Source organism: Littorina saxatilis, linkage group LG4 (genome assembly GCF_037325665.1).
Source record: "Littorina saxatilis isolate snail1 linkage group LG4, US_GU_Lsax_2.0, whole genome shotgun sequence".
Classification (NCBI taxonomy): domain Eukaryota; kingdom Metazoa; phylum Mollusca; class Gastropoda; order Littorinimorpha; family Littorinidae; genus Littorina; species Littorina saxatilis.
The window spans coordinates 55,793,967-55,813,834 of NC_090248.1; the positions used below are offsets into that span (position 1 = coordinate 55,793,967).

Below are 19,868 nucleotides of genomic sequence, written 5' to 3' on the forward strand. Positions count from 1 at the left end.
TTAATTTTCAGAGCTTGTTTTTAATCCGAATATAACATATTTATATGTTTTTGGAATCAGGAAATGATGGAGAATAAGATAAACGTAAATTTGGATCGTTTTATAAATTTTAATTTTTTTTTACAATTTTCAGATTTTTAATGACCAAAGTCATCAATTAATTTTTAAGCCACCAAGCTGAAATGCAATACCGAAGTCCGGGCTTCGTCGAAGATTACTTGACCAAAATTTCAACCAATTTGGTTGAAAAATGAGGGCGTGACAGTGCCGCCTCAACTTTCACGAAAAGCCGGATATGACGTCATCAAAGACATTTATCAAAAAAATGAAAAAAACGTTCGGGGATTTCATACCCAGGAACTCTCATGTCAAATTTCATAAAGATCGGTCCAGTAGTTTAGTCTGAATCGCTCTACACACACACACACACACACACACACACACACACGCACAGACAGACACACATACACCACGACCCTCGTTTCGATTCCCCCTCGATGTTAAAATATTTAGTCAAAACTTGACTAAATATAATGAGGGTGTGACAGTGCCGCCACAACTTTTACAAAAAGCCGGATATGACGTCATCAAAGACATTAATCCAAAAAATGAAAAAAACGTCTGGGGATATCATACCCAGGAACTGTCATGTAAAATTTCATAAAGATCGGTCCAGCAGTTTACTCTGAATCGCTCTACACACACACACACACACACACACACACACACACACACACACACACACACACACACACACACACACACACACACACACACACACACTTGACTAAATGTAAAAAAGGTAAACGTAACATTATCATTTTATGTCGTAATACACCTGCTTTTCTCATGATTTAGTATTCATTCTGTATGAAACTAACCCACATTTTATGTAGCGCAATAAGTAACAAGAGCGCTGTAACGCACGCACGCACGCACGCACGCACGCACGCACGCACGCACGCACACACACACACACACACACACACACACGATCGCGCTTATGTTTACTATCACTTGTAATGCATGATAAAACCAAATATGCACTTGTTCACAAACAGGGTTTCTTCGGATGCTTGGCATAAGGATCTATGTTGACGACCAGCTGTGCCACACTATTGGAAATGAATCGTTCTGGCCTCCACAAGCCGGCGACCCAAAACCAATCCACGTCCTGTGTAACCAACCACGCATAGGGCGTTTTGTCACACTGATGAAGAACTGTACGGGGAATAATACATGCCAGCAACATGCTTTTAGCTTGTGTGAAGTTCAAGTCTGGGGTATGTCGTATTATCATAGATATAATTAATATCGTTTTGTCCTTTGTGTGTACAAGTCACTATTCATATGATGTTTGTTTGAAGATGAATGCTATTTTTTATATTGTTTTTGTTTGTTGCACCTTCGCTTTTTCCTACTTATTGTTTTTCGGGGGGGAGCGGGATAGGATCGTTGGATAAAACCAAAGGGGAGGGGGAGTGATTGATCGAAATCGATTGTTCATTCAGCGGTACCTGCGATGTAAGGACACCCTTAGTAGCAGCCGTACTTGTACAGGTCTAAATATTGTAGTTAAGGATAAGATTTCAAATAGTTATGTGAGGTTACCCTCATGAAAATTTGGGCTGCTTTCTCAATGGGGAAAGCGAGCTGCCATACAGTATACGGCGCTACCTCTTTTTTACATTTAGTCAAGTTATGACTAAATGTTTTAACATTAACGGAATGAGGGTGTGGTGTATGTAGGCGTTTGTGTGTATGTTTAGAGCGATTCAGAGAAAACAACTGGACCGATCTTCATTAAAGGCATATGTACGCGCTCCCGTGTTTACAAAGTGTAGTTTGCCCATAATCGATGTCAAACGCACCATAAGACCATATAATGACGATATGTCACCATGCGCGGACCATAATACATGCATTACAGCTTGTTCTAGCCTCTGAAAAAGTGAGGATGTCAACAAAGCCGCGGTGTTAGCTCCCTTGCATCAACGTTACATGTGTTGCCAAATCTATAAATAGGACGATCCAGATCAAAATGAAAATTAACATATCTCAACATTGAAGGGGTCCTAGACCACAATATTTTGCAGGGAACTTAATTTAGCATGTCTCCAGCTGTTGGTAAAGCAATTAGCGTGTATAGTCATCGAGTACATATGCCTTTAAACTTTACATGAGAGTTCCTAGGTATGATATCCCCAGACTTTTTTTCTTTTTTTGTTGGTGATAAATGTTTTTGATGACGTCATATCCGGCTTTTTGTGAAAGTGGAGGCCGCACTGTGACGTCCTCATTGTTCAGCCAAATTGGTTCAAATTTTAGTCCAGCAATCCATGACAAAATCCGGACTTTGGGATTGCATTGCAGCTCCGAAGCTTACAAATTAGTTAATTAGTTTGCTCATTAGAGTTGTCATTACAATCGATGTTTCGCAAACAGATTTACAATTGATTGCATCGTATTCTTCATCAAATTCTGAGAGAAAAAATATACATATCTCCTGTTTACTCTTAAAATGTCATCACAATTAAAGAAAATAGGTTAATTAGTACTACGATTAAAATGTATGACAAAGATCCAAACAATTATTTTATTTTATTTTGTATAATGTCCTGATTCCAAAAACATATACATATAATATGTTGTATTCAAAACAAGCTCAGAAAGTTAAAAAGAATACAGAAAAGCGTGCTTTTATGCTTACCGCAATATGATATTACGCTATACTGGCTTATAAATTTCACTTCGTGTTTTTATTGTCTTCTTGTTCCTGCATGCATGTATTCATTTCCAAGCCATGAGACTTTCGCTGTGAACTTGGTTGTTTTTTTGATCGTGTGCATTCGTGCACACGGGAGTGTTAGGCCACCGAGGAGAGTCTGCAATCAGTTGATTATTGGAATTAAATCCCTCGCCGAACGTGGGGAGCAAACCCACGCCGATAGCGACAACTGGTTTTAAAGCCAGCGCCGCTACCGACTGAGCTATTTCCCCGCCCTGGTGCGGTAGGTTGGCCTGTCATGACATAATTAATCATTTCAGGTAGGTGTCCTCTCATCGGAGTGGTCTCACATGACACCACTTTAACAGAACTGTACCTGTTATAATCACTCCAATGTGCTATACATAACGAACATTGTTTCTCTGCAGAAGATCAAGATCTGGCAGCAAACGAAACCACACGTTTAGCTGTGGCCATGGCACCAGTATATGTTGGAGCTGCTGTCGCCGTGGTTATCGCCGTTAACATCCTAGTCTGAGTCTTGATGAGGTAAGTCTTTAGTCATTCAGTTTCACAATCTTCAAAAGTATACGTAGGAATAAAAGAGAAGGCTAGCGCACTGAAAATAAAGGAAAAGATAAGGGGACGATGATAAAAAAAATGTTTTTAACGCCCTCAAGGTTAAAGGCACAGTAAGCCTCCCGTAAACCATCACAGATACTGTCAGGCTTTTACACACAGTACAAACACCCTTTCATTTAAACACTCACCGCTTGAGAACGTCCTAGGTGCCCTCCGTAAAGAGCGAGCAATTTTCAAAGAATTTATTTTTGCGTGGTTTATCTTACCCCTGAGCCATCGTGAACCCGTGTGATCCAGTTTCCCTTTTTCACAATGTAGTCGTCAGTTTGTAATTTGAATGCGACTCGATGTGAGCTTCTCTGCAATAGCACGTTATTATGTACCTCTGACTATGCACGAAACAAACGGCTGTGGTTCACAAGAACTCTAGCTATGGCTTTGGACTGTTCTGAGGAACTGCCGATAGGCATAAACCGTCGTCTGCTACGAGAACCACGACCTTGCGTGACCCTGCTTCCGGGCTTTTCTTTTTTCAAACTTTCAAAACTTCGAATTGTACTGATCTTGTCTTGATGAAAAAATAATTCTTTTATGATTTAAGAATGTTTGTGTAACAAGCTGTCAATTTATTATTTAGATTTTAAAAGTTAGGTCTAGCGCCAAAACGCACCACGGTCCGATTGTCTCTTTACGTAAGGCACCTAGGATGTTCCCGTTTGGTGAGCGTTCAAATGGAAGGGTGTTTGTACTGTGTGTAAAAGCCTGACAGTATCTGTGATACGTGATGGTTTACGGGAGGCTTACTGTGCCTTTAAGCCATAAAGGTGTTACTCCGATTTTAAATGATTTAAAATAATGAGAAAAATAAATGAAAAGGGCCGCCCCGAAGGAGATTTGGCTGTTGTTAAACCGGTAGATGAGTTGGTTAAGCTCTGGTCTTGTGATCCTCAGGTTACGGGTTCGTATCCGGTCCTGTATAGACAATGGTCAAGTGTATGTGGGTGGCCGAGTGGTAAGGCACTTGCGCTCGGAAGGGAGAGGTTGCGAGTTCGACCCTGGTCAGGGCGTTAGCAATTTTCTCCCCCCTTTCTTAACCTAGGTGGTGGGTTCAAGTGCTAGTCTTTCGGATGAGACGAAAAACCGAGGTCCCTTCGTGTACACCACATTGGGGTGTGCACGTTAAAGATCCCACGATTGACAAAAGGGTCTTTCCTGGCAAAATTGTATAGGCATAGATAAAAAAAAATGTCCACCAAAATACCCGTGTGACTTGGAATGATAGGCCGTGAAAAGTAGGATATGCGCCGAAATGGCTGCGATCTGCTGGTCGATGTGAATGCGTGATGTATTGTGTAAAAAAGTCCATCTCACACGGCATAAATAGATCCCTGCGCCTTGAGTCCGAGTCTGGAGATACGCGCGCGATATAAGACTTCATATATATATATATATATGTGTGACCTTCTGCGATACGTGCAGTTGGCTGATGACACTAACACATGCACACACCTGGGAAACTATCAGCATTTTCTAGGATTGAACTATTTATACCACACCGGGGGCTGTGTTCCTCCTGTTTTCATCCAGTGCCATTTGCAGCCAGAAGAACGACTTATGTCGTGTAGACAAATCTTCTTTTTTTTTTTCGTCTGTGAGCTGAAACGTACACTCGTGTGTGGGTTTGCACATGTTAGTTTTACGGTTTGAATGAATGAAAGGGTTAAATCTACGCAGCCCGTCGAAGGCACGGCAACAACTAGTGTTAAATGTTCGGATATCTCATTCTGAAGCTTCTGAACAAGGGGAAAGTTGCACGGTCATCAAGTAATAAGAACTGCATCTTACACGCACCCGTCAATCAACTCAGCATGTGTGTGTGTGTGTGTGTGTGTGTGTGTGTGTGTGTTGTGTGTGTGTGTGTGTGTGTGTGTGTGTGTGTGTGTGTGTGTGTGTGAGTGTGTGTGTGTGTGTGTGTGTGTGTGTGTGTGTGTGTGTGTGTGTGTGTGTGTGTGTGTGTGTGTGTGTGAGTCAGTACCTATGTTCAGCTGGATCTGTGGGTTGCTGAATTTGAAAGTCTGTGCTTTCTGTACGTCTTTCTGACAAAGCTATAATTCACATCCCCTTCTTATCATACTTGGCAGAGACCCAGCGAGTACCACGGATAATGTCGACGAGATCATCGAGGAGAGAGGCCATCATTAACATGAACCACTGAGCCATAGGGACCACACTTACGTCCACGACAACACGCTGTATACCAACCCTGTCTTCACAATGGTGGAGGAGGGAGGGGGGGAACTTTTGAATATACTTGCTGTTTACTCCCATGTGTATGGTATGCAGTTTCCGCAATGCATGATGCCTTTTTCTTTCGAAAATCTGCACATCGGAGCCACGTTTCTCTGGCTAGCCTGCAGTGATCGCTGAACGCGCGTTTTTCCACAACTCACGTGACCTCAAAGGAAACGCACGTGACCTCAGGCAAAACACGTTGTTGGCGATCAATGGAGGCAAGCGTCCATTGTCGCAAGAAATCATAAACTCTGATATACGTATTTTGAAAGAAATGGGGTCATATCGAGCGGACACTGCTTAGCATTCCCATCAGAATCAGTTATTCGCTGCGGTTGCTGGTTTTGGCTGGTCGACCAGTTGTTAATGTTTGACTTATATTCTGCTTTGCACCTCTTCCACAACTCTAGAATATCATAATAACAGAGCTATTTCAATATAAGCACCTTCCACACACACACACACACACATACAAACACACACACCCACACACATCAGGTTTTTGGATTTGGCTACCTACGAAAAGTGACATTACCACCCGCCTCCGACAATACATTGGGACATTTTCTTAGAACTGTCCAATGATCTACAGCTCATATGGGCGATACAAATGCAGACTTATCCGATTTTAGAAATTCTGTACACGACAATAATAATCGAAATTTTGATTTCCTAAAATTTAAATTTGAAGCAATCAGTTTGACCAGTTTACACACAGAACAGATTGGCAAAGAGGTCGCAAGATGCTTGCAATATGTTGAAAATATTGCCAACTTTAACATTTGGTTTCATTATTACGGAATTTTGGTGGTAAAGAAAATACTTCTCTCCTGACATACAGTCGCATACTAGGCTCGTAGTTGAAATACAACATGACCCAAACAAAATGCAACCCTACAAAATACTGATTACTTCTACATCGCTTGACCGATGAACTGAAGTTTAACAACTATGAAAATATTTGCTAAACTCAAATGACTGAAAAAAGTAACCCCTTCGTTGTAAAGTTACACTTTCGCAATGCGGCGCAAAATTCATCAATGGCATGAACGCATTCATCTATTGGAAATGCCTTGATCCTGCCTGTAATTGCTGTATTCGAATAACGGAATGTCTAATGTTGATTCAGTTATACTATGTCATACGAATGATCCCAAGGTAACAATCTGGAGGGCCTAACCACATCCAAGCAAACCTACACAACGAATATATGTTTGTGCAAAACCATATTAACAAACAAAAATATATATCAACACCCATGTAGCTTTTATTCTCCTTGACTTCCATTTTGTATTTGGTGTCAAGATTTCCATTTTGATATGGTAGCTCAATTATATGAAAATACGACGCTTAATGTGTTTTAAGTAACCATTGTAATGTAACACAATGTGGCGTTGTTGGCACCAGTGATTTTGAGAACTACTTTTGTGTAAAACAGAGAGTCTTACTTGAATATTTCCTGTATTCATCACGAATAGATAAACTGGAATAAGTGATACCCTTTATGTTGTTTTTTAATTAATACATTTTTTTTTTGTAAACGTAGAATCTATATAATTATTTTTACAATTTTGATGCTTCATTTCATGTCTTTGCTTTCTTCCCTTTTTTCCAATATCTTCACATTTTATTCAAATATTTGTGATTCTAACGATGGATATAACACTTCTGATGTACAACACTTCCTTGAAAATTAATCTGTTATAATTAAACATGTGCGTATGCTGTTGAAATATGTGTTTTGGATGCATATGATTAAATACACAAAGAGAACACACTATATATCATTCACGTTATACATCTTGGAATAACTTTATTTCCGTTTCTAATTTTGTTCTTTCAAAAATGAATATTTCTGATCTGCAATTGCTTTTCAAATAAAACAAAAAGAGGCATTGACGCCTTTGTTTTCTTGTAAATACTTATGCACATTTTACCAACCAAAATAATATGATTCAAATCTTTCAACAGAGTTGCATGCAAATGTCGATTTTTAACACCAAATATGATTTGATCTAAATGTACCCAAATATAAAATTCAATATGTTTCCAAAACTCAATCACCACTGGGAAAAACAAAAAAGTCTATGTAATCAACGCTATTGCTACAAACATGAAAAAAGGTCTTCCACAACTTTCGTTTTACACAACATGATTGTGGAATACATATTGTGAAGTAATTTCCATTGTGATACGCGAAGCCTTGTCTCTTTAACCGATTCAAAACTAATCAACTAATCTTTCTTATCAATTTCATAATTAAATGTTCTCCTAAAAAAACCAGTTGCACATGGTTCAACAATGTTCATACTTACTAATTATTTTCTAAACTGTTGTGCGCTGTGTACTTTCTTACAAGGAAAGGAGGGAATATCCATCAAATCAATTTCTTTCTTTGCGTGCATCATCGTATTAATAACATTCACAACAACTGCACGAACCATGTTATATTCCAAAATTATCTGTGGGGATTTCCCTAAAACATCACAAATGAACTGATAGGAAACAAACTTTTTCCTATATAAAACATCATGTACACTAATAAGACCCTTTCTTGCTCAATCTTCAAAATACAATACATTTCCACCAAAAACAAAATATTGGTTGTTGCATAATAGGGGATTAGATAAATTACCATCAACACATACATTGTTATCAAGCCAGACTTTTAAGACAGTTTTCCAAAAATTGGAATTGACAAGTTCGCTCGACCCCTTTTAATGTTCGAAAATGAACATTTGAATAAAAACAAAAAATCACAATTTGAGCCGTACATTAAAACAACTTGACTTTGGCACACATTTGTACTTAGCTGTGACTTCGCCGGATGTCAGTCTAACAACCCATTGTAATAAAAAGGATAACTGCATGTGTTTCAAATCAATCATATTTAAACCACCATTGTCTATATCACTGCACAATATTATCCGCTTAACCTTTTCGGATGCCTTTTTTGTGGTTTCTTTCTGTTACATAACATAAACAGCAACCTATTAACTTCTGCTAATGATATATCAGGTATTACAAATGCCTGCATAAAATAAACAAATTGGGAGATCAAAAACGTTTTAATTACAATAACGTTACCCATGATGCTCACTTTCTTTTCTCCCATGCCGAAATCAAGCCCATCTCAGACGTAATTAGCTCCGTCCAATTTTCCTCCGCATCTGAGGTTGGTCTGTCATTACAAAAATAAATTCCAAAAATATTTATTCTTTTCTTCCAATTGAAATTATAAAAGGTGTCTTGACATTGTTTACGACTTCCAAACCACACGGCTTTACATTTAGACAAATTCAGCTTTAATCCGGAAGCATAATAACAAGAATTACAAATCAATAAGGCGTGTTTTAAATCCGTTTCACTTTTCAAAAATAACGTAACATCGTCAGCACACAAAGCAATTTTTAACACATCATCCCAAAACCTATGATTTAAACAGTTCAAATTCGAAATATCTTTAACATTCTTACTCTGCCTGATCTTAATCGCTAATAACTCAATTGTTAAAACAATATTTCTAACTTGATCAAGTTTTATCACAATATGTACATCTTTGTTCATGCGCAGAACCAGACACTTAACCTGTAATTTATAATCATTGTTGGTTAATGAAATTGAACGCCAATGAGTCAATTCATATCCAGGAAGGTTTTTACCTTATGAATTAACACAATCACAGCATTTCTTTGGGACACAGGCAGACTACCATTATTAAATGCTGCTGAAAAAGTACGGGAAATAAATATACTCACTCGGGACCAAAAGACTTTAATAAATTCAATTGTAATGCCATCAGAACCTGGACCAGAACAATTTTTTATTTGTTTTATATATAACAAATATATAACAGTTTACTAGCTGTCAAGGGACCCTCGCAAATGTTTTTTCTCTTCATTAGAAAGAGAAGGAACGCTGCAGCCTTAATGATTATCTTCTCTATCTATTTTCTTCTTTTCCAACCTTGTCCTTGTTCGGTCCGTCACTGTTGCTTTCGCTTTTTGTTGTCCTTTATTTTTGTCTGTTTCCTGATGAAGCTCTCATAAGGCCAAAAAAAACAGTGTGGTTACGGTAACATAGCCAAAACAAATAGGGTAGGAAGGTAGGCAATCACTTTTTTTTTAAACTTTTTTTCTAATGTGTACAAATGAAACCTACTTGACAGGGAAATAAGTGTGCGACTCGGGCGCTTTCGCTTTCATTGCGTTTTCTGCACTCGTTTTCTTGTTGTTTTTTTGGTGTGTTTTTTTGACAAATGTAATAACAAGTTATAGGGTCGGCCCCTAAAAATAGGGTAGGTCGGGTTACCGTAACCACACCTATTTTTTTTGTAGGCCTAAGCAAACATTCGTATTGTATTGTGCGGTCCTTGTGAGTACAGAATTCTTTTGTTTTTTAACTGTGTTCATCTCACCACAGTCACTTTTTTTTTTGTTTGTTTGTTTTTTGCCAAACACATCATTGTGGGGCTTTTAATCAATAACATGCATCCGTCTACAATTTATCATCATTCATCCATCAACATTTATAATAGATATGTTTGGCAAGTATACACAACACACAGCATTAGGACATAACAGACAGACGGACATATAACATACCGTTCTCCTGCAAGTAAGGCCGGAGCTTAACATAGCATTCAGATTACAATACTTGACATTATGGACGTATTACCTGCTTAATAATAATACAGTCAGTTAATAATACCGTCAAACAAAGGCAAAAAAAGAAAAGAAACAAACAAAAATCAAAGCCAAAACACATATCATCACATCTCTGCACAACCTAGCGTACTACCTAACCAACTCTTCATATGGGGACCATAATTCTACAAATTTGGTAATGTTACCAGATTTGAAACTGGAATATTTTTCTATTTCAAATCTGTATTTCAAATTTCTTAGAAATATTTCTAACAGTGGCCTTGTCTCTTGTAACTTACTCTTATAAATATAAAACTTTGCAAACAAAATGATAAAATCCAAAACCACATCTACCTTAACATTGTTCATACACCCAAACAAAATAAATTCTTCTGTAAAAAGAACATGTGCGCGGTAAATACCACTTCTGTTTAACAGTTCTTCCAAGTCAGTCCAAAATTTCCGACTAAGCGGGCAGTACCAAAATAAATGTGAAATTGTTTCATTTTCAATTTTACAAAAGGCACAAAGGGGACTGTCAAGAATCTTTTGAACAAATAGCCGGCAAGCAACACCAAGAATGCGGTGAAGCAATCTGGTCTGGAACCATCTTAACTGTGTGTCCTTAGTTGTTTTGAAACACTTATCAAAAATCTGTTTCCAGTTCAGGTTGTAAAAATACATATTCCATCTGTTCATGCCTGCAGGGTTATCGTCAAATTTTGATTTCAAAAGGGCTTCTTTAATTGCCTGTTTGCCTCTACAAATAATCTGCCAGGGTTTATAATCCCTAATCTGAAAACCATTCAACGAATCAATTTTTACTTTTCTCTGATATTTTCGTAGGGACTTAATCACTCCCTCATAGAATAAAAAATTAGTTTGAACAAAAGGAAAATTTAACCTAAATTCTTCAAAGGTAAAGAAATTTCCATTTAAATGTAGCAACTGATGGATAAACACTACATCATTTTCAATCCATTCCTTATTTACTATTGTACCGTGGTCTCGTATAATGTTCAAATTGTAATGTATACATTCGGAAACAAAATCATTAATATTAATTACCTCGCATAAGGAACAGCATTTCTTATAATGTTTCAAAACATCCTTCCAAAAAGGGTTACCACATCGTTTCATTAACACATTTACATACTCGGCACCCACTTTAAATATGTCTTTCATTCCAGGTATCATATCAAAAATAAGCTTTTTTACATCAAATTCAAACATCTTTAGTCTGCGAATCCAATTTATCTTTACTGATGCCACAAAAGTGTAAATGTCAATCATATTCAGACCACCACTGCAATAAGGTCTGCAAACGACATTACGCCGAATCTTTGCAGGTTTACCATTCCACAGGAAGGAATAAAAGGCTGCATTCACTTCTCGTAAAAACTCTTCGGGTGGGTCTGGCAATACAGTTAATAAATAAACCAATTTTGAAAGGACCAAAGTTTTCAAAATTGTAATTTTACCAAATGGTGTTAACTGTCTTCTGCTCCAATCTTTTAAAATTCTTTTAATCTCGTTTAATTTTCCTTCATAATTAATTTCCAGAATGTTGCCGGTGTTAGTCGAAAATTTGACTCCCAATACTTTAAAGATCCCAGGGTCCCAACAGAAGTTCATGTCCCTCATATATCTTTCTTGTGAATTTCGCTTTCTTCCAATCCAGACAATTTGAGTTTTTTCATTGTTTATCTTTAATCCGGAAAATTTAGAAAATTTCTGTAAAGTTTTAACACATTCAACAAACGATTCCTTACTGCCATCCAAATAAAGAGTTGTATCGTCCGCAAATTGAGACAATAACACTTCCTCGTTGTTCAATTTCAATCCTTTTATCACAGAATTATTACGTAACATTAATGATAGTATCTCGGAACATATTAAATACAAATATGGTGAGAGGCTATCGCCTTGTCGGACGCCTCTTCTTATATTAAACCAACCAGAATATTGGCCATTTACTGTAACACATGTCTGTATATCTTGGTAAAAAACTCGTATCCACTGTTTTACATCGTTTCCAAAATTGAAAAAATCCAATGCCTTTTGTAAAAAGGGCCAGGACACACTGTCGAACGCCTTTTCAAAGTCAATTGCAAGCAGCAAACCTGGTATATTTTCTCTTTCAGTAAACACCAACACATCATACAGCAAACGTATATTATCTCCGATAAATCTTCCTTTCATAAAACCTGTTTGGTGTTCACTAATAATCTTAGGTAGCATTATTTTCAGTCTATTCGCAATACAGGATGAACAAATTTTATAGGATATGTTAAGCAGGGATATTGGCCGCCAGTTCTTAATAAATTGTTTTGGCTTGTCTTGTTTCGGAATGCATGTAATAATGCCTTGTTTCTGTGTAACGGACAATTCTCCACATTGGAATCCAGCATTTGCAGAACGCAGCAGAAATAATCCAATATCCTGGAAGAAATATTTATAAAATTCTGTTGTAAACCCGTCAGGTCCTGGGCTTGTTCCGTTTTTCATTTTCCGTAATGCTGAGCACATTTCAGTATAGGTAAGATTCCCCTCAATATTATCTCTGTCTTCATTTGTCAAAACGGGATGTATTTTTTCCATAAATAGTTCCTGTAAATCAACATCTTCTGTTGGTTGCAGATTATACAAATCTTCGTAAAACTGTTTCACGTTTTGCAAAATCTGTCTGTGTTCAAATATTAATTCACCAGTGTCGCCATTTTGCAAAAAACTCATGGCCTTATTCTGATAGTGGCGGTTTTCCATATTACAAAAGAACTTACTCGCCTTTTCTCCTTCTAACTGCCACCTAGCTTTGGATCTTATCAACATACCATCAATCTTTTTCTTCCTCAAGTTTTCCAGCTGGGTATTTAACAATTCAATCAGTACTAAGGAATCATTGGTCACATTATTTTCTAATAACTGTAGTTTCATCATTAATTCTTTTTCAATGTTTACTTCTCTTTTTTTCTTTTCGGAGGTGTAGGCAATTGTCTTTCCCCTAATTTCCATTAATAAGGTTTCAAAAAATAACTGACCGCTTATTCTAAATTGTATTTCATCATTGGGTATTAAATGTATACCATCCATATCATACACTGGCAGTGCGTAAAATTTCTTCACATCAATAATTAGTTTCTTTAACTCTTTAACATATTCACTATCAAACATCAGCGAGTTATTAAATTTCCAAAAAGGTCTGTCTCTTTTTATATCTTCTGTCTTTAATGTAAGTGTTACTGGCGAGTGGTCAGATCTATAACCACACTCAATGTCACAACCATTTACCTCCATCAGCAAATTACTTGACATCAGGAAATAGTCCAATCTCCCTTGTTTGAGGGAATTACATTTCCTCCATGTATAACGGCGTCTATCGGGGTAAAGGTCCCTCCAGACGTCTATCAAATCATAAAGATCCATCATATCTCTTATCTTTTTTCTTGACTGGGGTCGATTTACATTACATACATAATTCCTCATATCCACTTTCATATCTAACACAACATTCCAATCACCACCAATAATAACATAATCATTTCCAATCTGTCTAATCATTGCGCTTACATTCTCAAAAAAGGAGGCTTTATCTCCACAGCTAGGTCCATATATATTTACAATGGTGTACCTTTTTTTTCAAAAATTCAACATCCATGATAATGAAACAACCATCATTGTCACGAACAACATTGTGCACTTTATGTTCAAAGTTATTATTAAACATCACCGCAACACCGTTTTTATTAGAGGCGCATCCAGACAACCACACTGAGTAGCCCCAGCATGTTCTTACATATTGTTCATCTTGGTATTTCAAATGTGTTTCCTGTAAAAAATAAATATTACATTTTTTTTCCCTCAAAAAATTGAAAACATCCTTCCTTTTCTTACTTTCATTTAACCCGTTACAATTAAACGTACACATTCGGAAACCGGTCTGTTCACCCATTGTGAGTAAAAGAACACTCCATATAGACTGGATAACATGCTGTGTGGCAAAAAGCCTGTTTAGCATTCAGTCCATTGAACACAAAAGTAAGCATAACCTTCATAACAACGACAGTGTGGGAGAACAAGGGAAATAACTGTTCGACACATAGATATGCACTCGTTTGAACTAAGGTTGATTTCGGAGAGTTCGTTAGGCAAACGTCATACTTAGAAAGAAGGCTAAGCTCGTTTGGTGCAGAGAAAACCACACGAGTATACACAGCTTTGAAACAAACAACATGTAAAACACAAGAATTTGAAGACAATGTAAACAGACATGAACACAAGTAACACATACCTTCGGATCTTGCCGCTGGGCTTTAAGACGAAGGAGTATGATTCCAGGAACTTTATCCAAGTATTTAGAAGTACACAGTTGTAGCAAAAACACATAATTTTCACGCATTTGGAATTATCCATGTCCCACAGTTTGGGTCGATCGATCGACGCCATTTTGAATTATACCGATCACGTGGGACTGGAAATATTTTCCACCGAAGCTACTCTATGTATTATGTACGGCTTAGAAACATGGCTGGGTGACAAAACATTCGATGTAGAATGAAAACAAGTGACTGAACATTCTCTCGTTAAAAGTTGGAAAAACCCGGGTCGTAAAAGGAAACCAACGTCTGTACCGGTGAAGGAGCAAGGCATACCAAAACAAAACATCACGTGGTCACAACACTGCCATGTGCTTTCTACTTTCTACTTGTCCTCTGGACAGCAATCTTAAGTAGGTGACTATGATTATCTTTACACACCATAGCACAACCTAGCACAACCTAGCACAAAAAAACCTACCCTTCAACGCTCAGAAGCATGACTACTCCATTCCGACTGTCTTCTGGTGGGGTCATTAAGTTCAGATAGAGATCTGATGTAGACAACTTTTCCTTTTTTGGTTTTCATTATCACTTTACCGTTCTTTGTCCATGCTTTTTCACAGATGGCATCCTCTTTGACCTTGTGGAAGAGGTACTGTGTCGTCTGGGTTAGATCTTCCACAATCACGACGCCTGACCCTTTCAACCCCCTCCTGTTAAACAAGATTTGGTCCCTTATTCTGCGAGAGACAAATCGCACAATGGTTCCTCTCGGGGTGCTCCTGTCTCGCTGAAGTCTGCCTAGGCGATGGACTGCCTCGATGTCCTCAGGGGACACCTTGACGCTCAGCTTGTTGTTGAACAGCGCCAGCACCTTCTTCTCGCACTCAGACTGTTGTTCCGGTAGCTGTTGTCCGTCTCTGTTCCCCTGCCTGCCACTGCCACTGCCATTGCCCTGCCTCGTCTGCTCAGATGGACTGGAACCGCCATTGAGACCGCCGGACTCCACACCCTCACTGAGTCCATAGATCCTCAGGTTGTTCCGTCGGACATAAAGATCAAGCTCATTCAGTCTCTCTTCTGTGTGATGAGCAAGAGTTCTTGTTTCTCCCAGTTCACTCTTCATGTGCTCTTCTCTCTTCTTTGATTCACTGACTTCTTTCTGCAGTTTGTCATTCTCTGTTTTTAGTTCGAAGACCTCACCTCTTAGTTGGTCAAGAGTGTCCTTCATGGATTCCATAACCTTACGGTTAGAACAAATCTCATTGAGCAGATCTTCATTAGAGACTGTGCGACTGTGAGCATCAAGGGAAGTAACCGCTGCGCCTCCGACTTCAGATAGACTGACTTGCTTATCTCTCTTGTTAGTGTCACTCATATCGAATTCATCAGAATCTGTTTCGAAAACAGGAATATCTATAGGAGAGCCTGCCTCGAATACTCTTGCCTTTTTCTTACTGGCTTTCTCCGAGTCTGTAGTAGAGCCGCCGACACCAGGGCTGGATTTGTCTGAGCTGTTGTTCTGTCGTCGTTTTTGCCCTTTCTTCCTCGTCATCTCATCTCACAATGGCGACCGGTGCGGAGAGAGTTGATCTTCGGTCATCGATTCATTTCTAAGTTTAAGGAGTCCTCCTTGTCATTCCAGCGTTCCTGGATCCACTCCTCCGGGGGTAGGCAACTTGCTAGCACTTCATATGGATAAAGCGCCACAGTCACTTTGTTGTTACCCCCCGCGGGTTAGGGGGAGTCCCATATTGGTCGGGACGAGAAAGAATTTACCCGATGCTACCCAGCATGTCGTAAGAGGCGATAACGGTTCTGTTTCTCCTTTTACCCTTGTTAAGTGTTTCTTGTATAGAAAATAGTCAATGTTTGTAAAGATTTTAGTCAAGCAGTATGTAAGAAATGTTAAGTCCTTTGTACTGGAAACTTGCATTCTCCCAGTAAGGTCATATATTGTACTACGTTGCAAGCCCCTGGAGCAATTTTTTGATTAGTGCTTTTGTGAACAAGAAACAATTAACAAGTGGCTCTATCCCATCTCCCCCCTTTCACCTATCCCATCTCCCCCCTTTCCCCGTCGCGATATAACCTTGAATGGTTGAAAACGACGTTAAACACCAAATAAAGAAAGAAAGAACTTTGTTGTTTAGATATCTATTTTCTGTTTATACAAATGTATAAAATATTGTTTTTGCACACTACGTTTTTCTTTTTGATCTGTACACACTCTCCTTTCATCATCTTGCACGCGATCCATAACCTTTGTAATTGCACGTGCTTTTTCCAGACTAAAAAAAAATGTGTGTGTTTTTCTCCCCTTCCTCACCCATTTAGTGCGAGCCGCTCGTGCCTTTTTTATTTCCATCAACTAAAGTTGCTTTTTCACGTGTTCACGCTTTGCGTGGGTATCGTTGCAGCGGGGATTCTTCTATATATATATACGACTTGTGTCTGTGTGTGTGTTTGTGTATCTGTGTATTTGTGTATGTGTGTGTTTGTGTATTTGTGTATTCGCCATGCACGGCCAAAGTTCTCGATGGATCTGCTTCAAATTTGGTGGGCATATTCAGGTAGACCCGGGACACGACACAACCTGGTCGATATTTCAACACGTGCTCTCAGCGCGCAGCGCGGAACCGATTTTGGTTCCACCTCAGCTATTTTGGTTCCACCTCAGCTACCCGGGCCCTCATACCGACACACCATAGCCGCTACACCACATCACAACGCCAAAGTTCTCGGTGGATCTTTTTCAAATTTGGACACCGTATTCAGCTACACCCCGGACACAATATCATCGATGAGATATTTCAACACGTGCTCTCAGCGCGCAGCGCTGAACTGATTTTAGTTTTTGTGTTTATTTCACCATTATAAGTAACTCTTCCTTATCTTCTCCAGTGTTTGGCGTTTATCTCCCTTCCTTCGTGTGGCTTTCCCGTTCAGTTGTAAGTTACTACTATTTTTAGAATGTCACTGCGCTGTCCACTGCGCTGAGCGTCTTCGGATATTCCCGGCGTTCTGTTACTGTTACTATTTTTAGAAGGTCAACGCAGTGTACAGAACGTAAATTGGACCCGTAAATTATCCTCACTGTAAAAGTGCAAAGGTCGAATCAATTTATAGCCACGCGAAAAATACACTGTCATCTATCTCTCTATAGATACGGCTTCTCTGTGTTTTTGTGTGTGTGTGTGTGTGTGTGTGTGTGTGTGTGTGTGTGTGTCTCTCTATATGAGCAACACCTGTGCATTGTTCAGTTCTGTTTGTGATGTGGTCTGGCGGCTTTTGTGTAATTTTATGTACTGGCCTTCCTTTGAGAAGCCATAACTTGCTCAGTCCTGTTTGAGTGGAGTTCGCCTCCAAAGGTGTTTAACACGGTTACATTCGTCGACAAGGATGGGACTCGATATGGTCAGGAATGGCATTATGGCCACTGAATCATTTTCGTGCTGTTCCCATTCCACGAATCTGGGAGGGACCTAAGCTTGGCGGGTCCATTGTTTGGACCCGGCGAAGCCGGCGTACGGCTCTAAGTACTTCTTCCCGGCGAAGCCGGCTACCCGGCGAAGCGGGTATTCATTCTAGTACTTAAATAAACGTTTAAATCATTCAGTTTATTACACAAATCTGAACACACACAATTCCATAGTTCCCATCAAAGTGTGGCACAAAAACCTCGGAAGTTTAACTTGAGCAGGGTTTATTGCCGCTCACTTTAAAGAAATGAAGATACGAGTCATCTTCTCAAGAACTTTTCTTCACGTTAGAAAGCAGTTGGAGCTACGATAAATCTTTTATCACCACACAGGCAACACCATAAGGGAGCTTACTATTGTTTTAGTTCCAAAATCTCAAAAATGGAGATACGAGATTTATGAATTAGGAAGCTTGTGAACTGAGGACGGGACCTCTGTTTTTTTCTCGGTAAAAACAAGATTAGTTAGGCGATGGGGAAGAAGAAATGCCGAAATTCGAACTGATTCTGTGTTATCACTTCAAGCGATCAGCTACGTTTTCCACGCAAATAATTGTGTGTCAGCGCTTTCAGTCTCGGGCGTAGGATATCAGCATGTAGCATTGGCTTCCTGAAATGCAGTGCGTTCAGTATCATTCTGTGATATTCACAGATAGAATGTTTCTACACGTGACTTGCTTGTTGTTGTTGTTGTTTTGTAGTTGTTGTTTTTTGTCTATGGATAGCCTTATATGCACTAATCATTCCTTAGATTCTCTTGATTAATCAGATTAGTCAATAAAACTAAAAGGACTCATACATATGTTTTATATTTTAGGTTGTGTGGGTGGTTTGTGTGTGTGTGTGTGTGTGTGTGTGTGTGTGTGTGTGTGTGTGTGTGTGTGTGTGTGTGTGTGTGTGTGTGTGTTTAAAAAAACTCCAACCGAGTCAACCAATAAGGCTGATTTAGGTACCATCATCATCAACATCATCATCATCATCATCATCATCATCATATAGGTAAGAATCTTATGAATGCAAGTAACAATTTACGCAGTTGCTGAAGTAGCCATCCACATCAGGTAACTATTCACAGCTAAGTAGCCATCCACCTTTGGCGTGAAGCAACTAACCGTATGGTTAAGCTGCCATCCAAAATAAAGGTAACCATCCACGTGGTTGCCTAAAGCCCGGTTAGGCAACCATTCGTGGGGAATGGGGTGCGCACATACACACACACACACACACACACATACACACACACACATACACACACACACACACACACGCAAACACACACGCACGCACGCACGCTCACACACACACACACACACACACACACACACACACATACACACACACACACACACACACCACTACGATTCCCGATCTATTCTGAAACATTAAGCCAACATTGACTTAATCGAAATAAAATAACTTAGCGGCTACACATTTTCCAGCGTAACCGATTGAGATGATTACAACACCGGAAATGGGTTTCTCCTGTGTTACGTGTAATCGATTTTATGTAATGTTAAGTGCTTGTGCTGTGAACATTAATAAAATAAATAACTATGTAATCATTCTCATTTGACAGCACCTAGTATCTGTTTAGAGCACGCATGTGCATTCTCTCACACGTACGTGTATTGTATTCTTATATACGTGTAAAAGTAACACCTCCACTCATCCATGGTATCGTGTGGTATGTCATCGAGACAGGGTCAATGACGTCACTCGAGGCTTTACCGAGAATGACGTTATCGAACTCACAACGCACGTGTTCGATGGTATGGGTTTATTAGCAAGCGGCCATGATAGAGAGAGAGAGCAAGGGAAGC

At 39.0% G+C, this 19,868-nt stretch overlaps 2 protein-coding genes across 3 annotated transcripts in view; both read left to right on the forward strand.

The window, feature by feature from the left end:
- The window catches only part of LOC138965153 (uncharacterized), a 27,803-nt gene extending 8,957 nt beyond the window's left edge, over positions 1-18,846 (forward strand). For both annotated transcript variants that reach the window (XM_070337280.1, XM_070337279.1), the window contains exons 4-6: positions 1,062-1,283; positions 3,157-3,277; positions 5,452-18,846. In XM_070337280.1, coding sequence (XP_070193381.1) covers positions 1,062-1,283; positions 3,157-3,266 — 332 coding nt within the window. In that variant the 3' untranslated portion in view covers positions 3,267-3,277; positions 5,452-18,846. The remainder of the gene's footprint in view (positions 1-1,061; positions 1,284-3,156; positions 3,278-5,451) is intronic.
- The window catches only part of LOC138965148 (chorion peroxidase-like), a 276,867-nt gene that overhangs the window by 123,109 nt on the left and 133,890 nt on the right, over positions 1-19,868 (forward strand). The window lies entirely within an intron of this gene.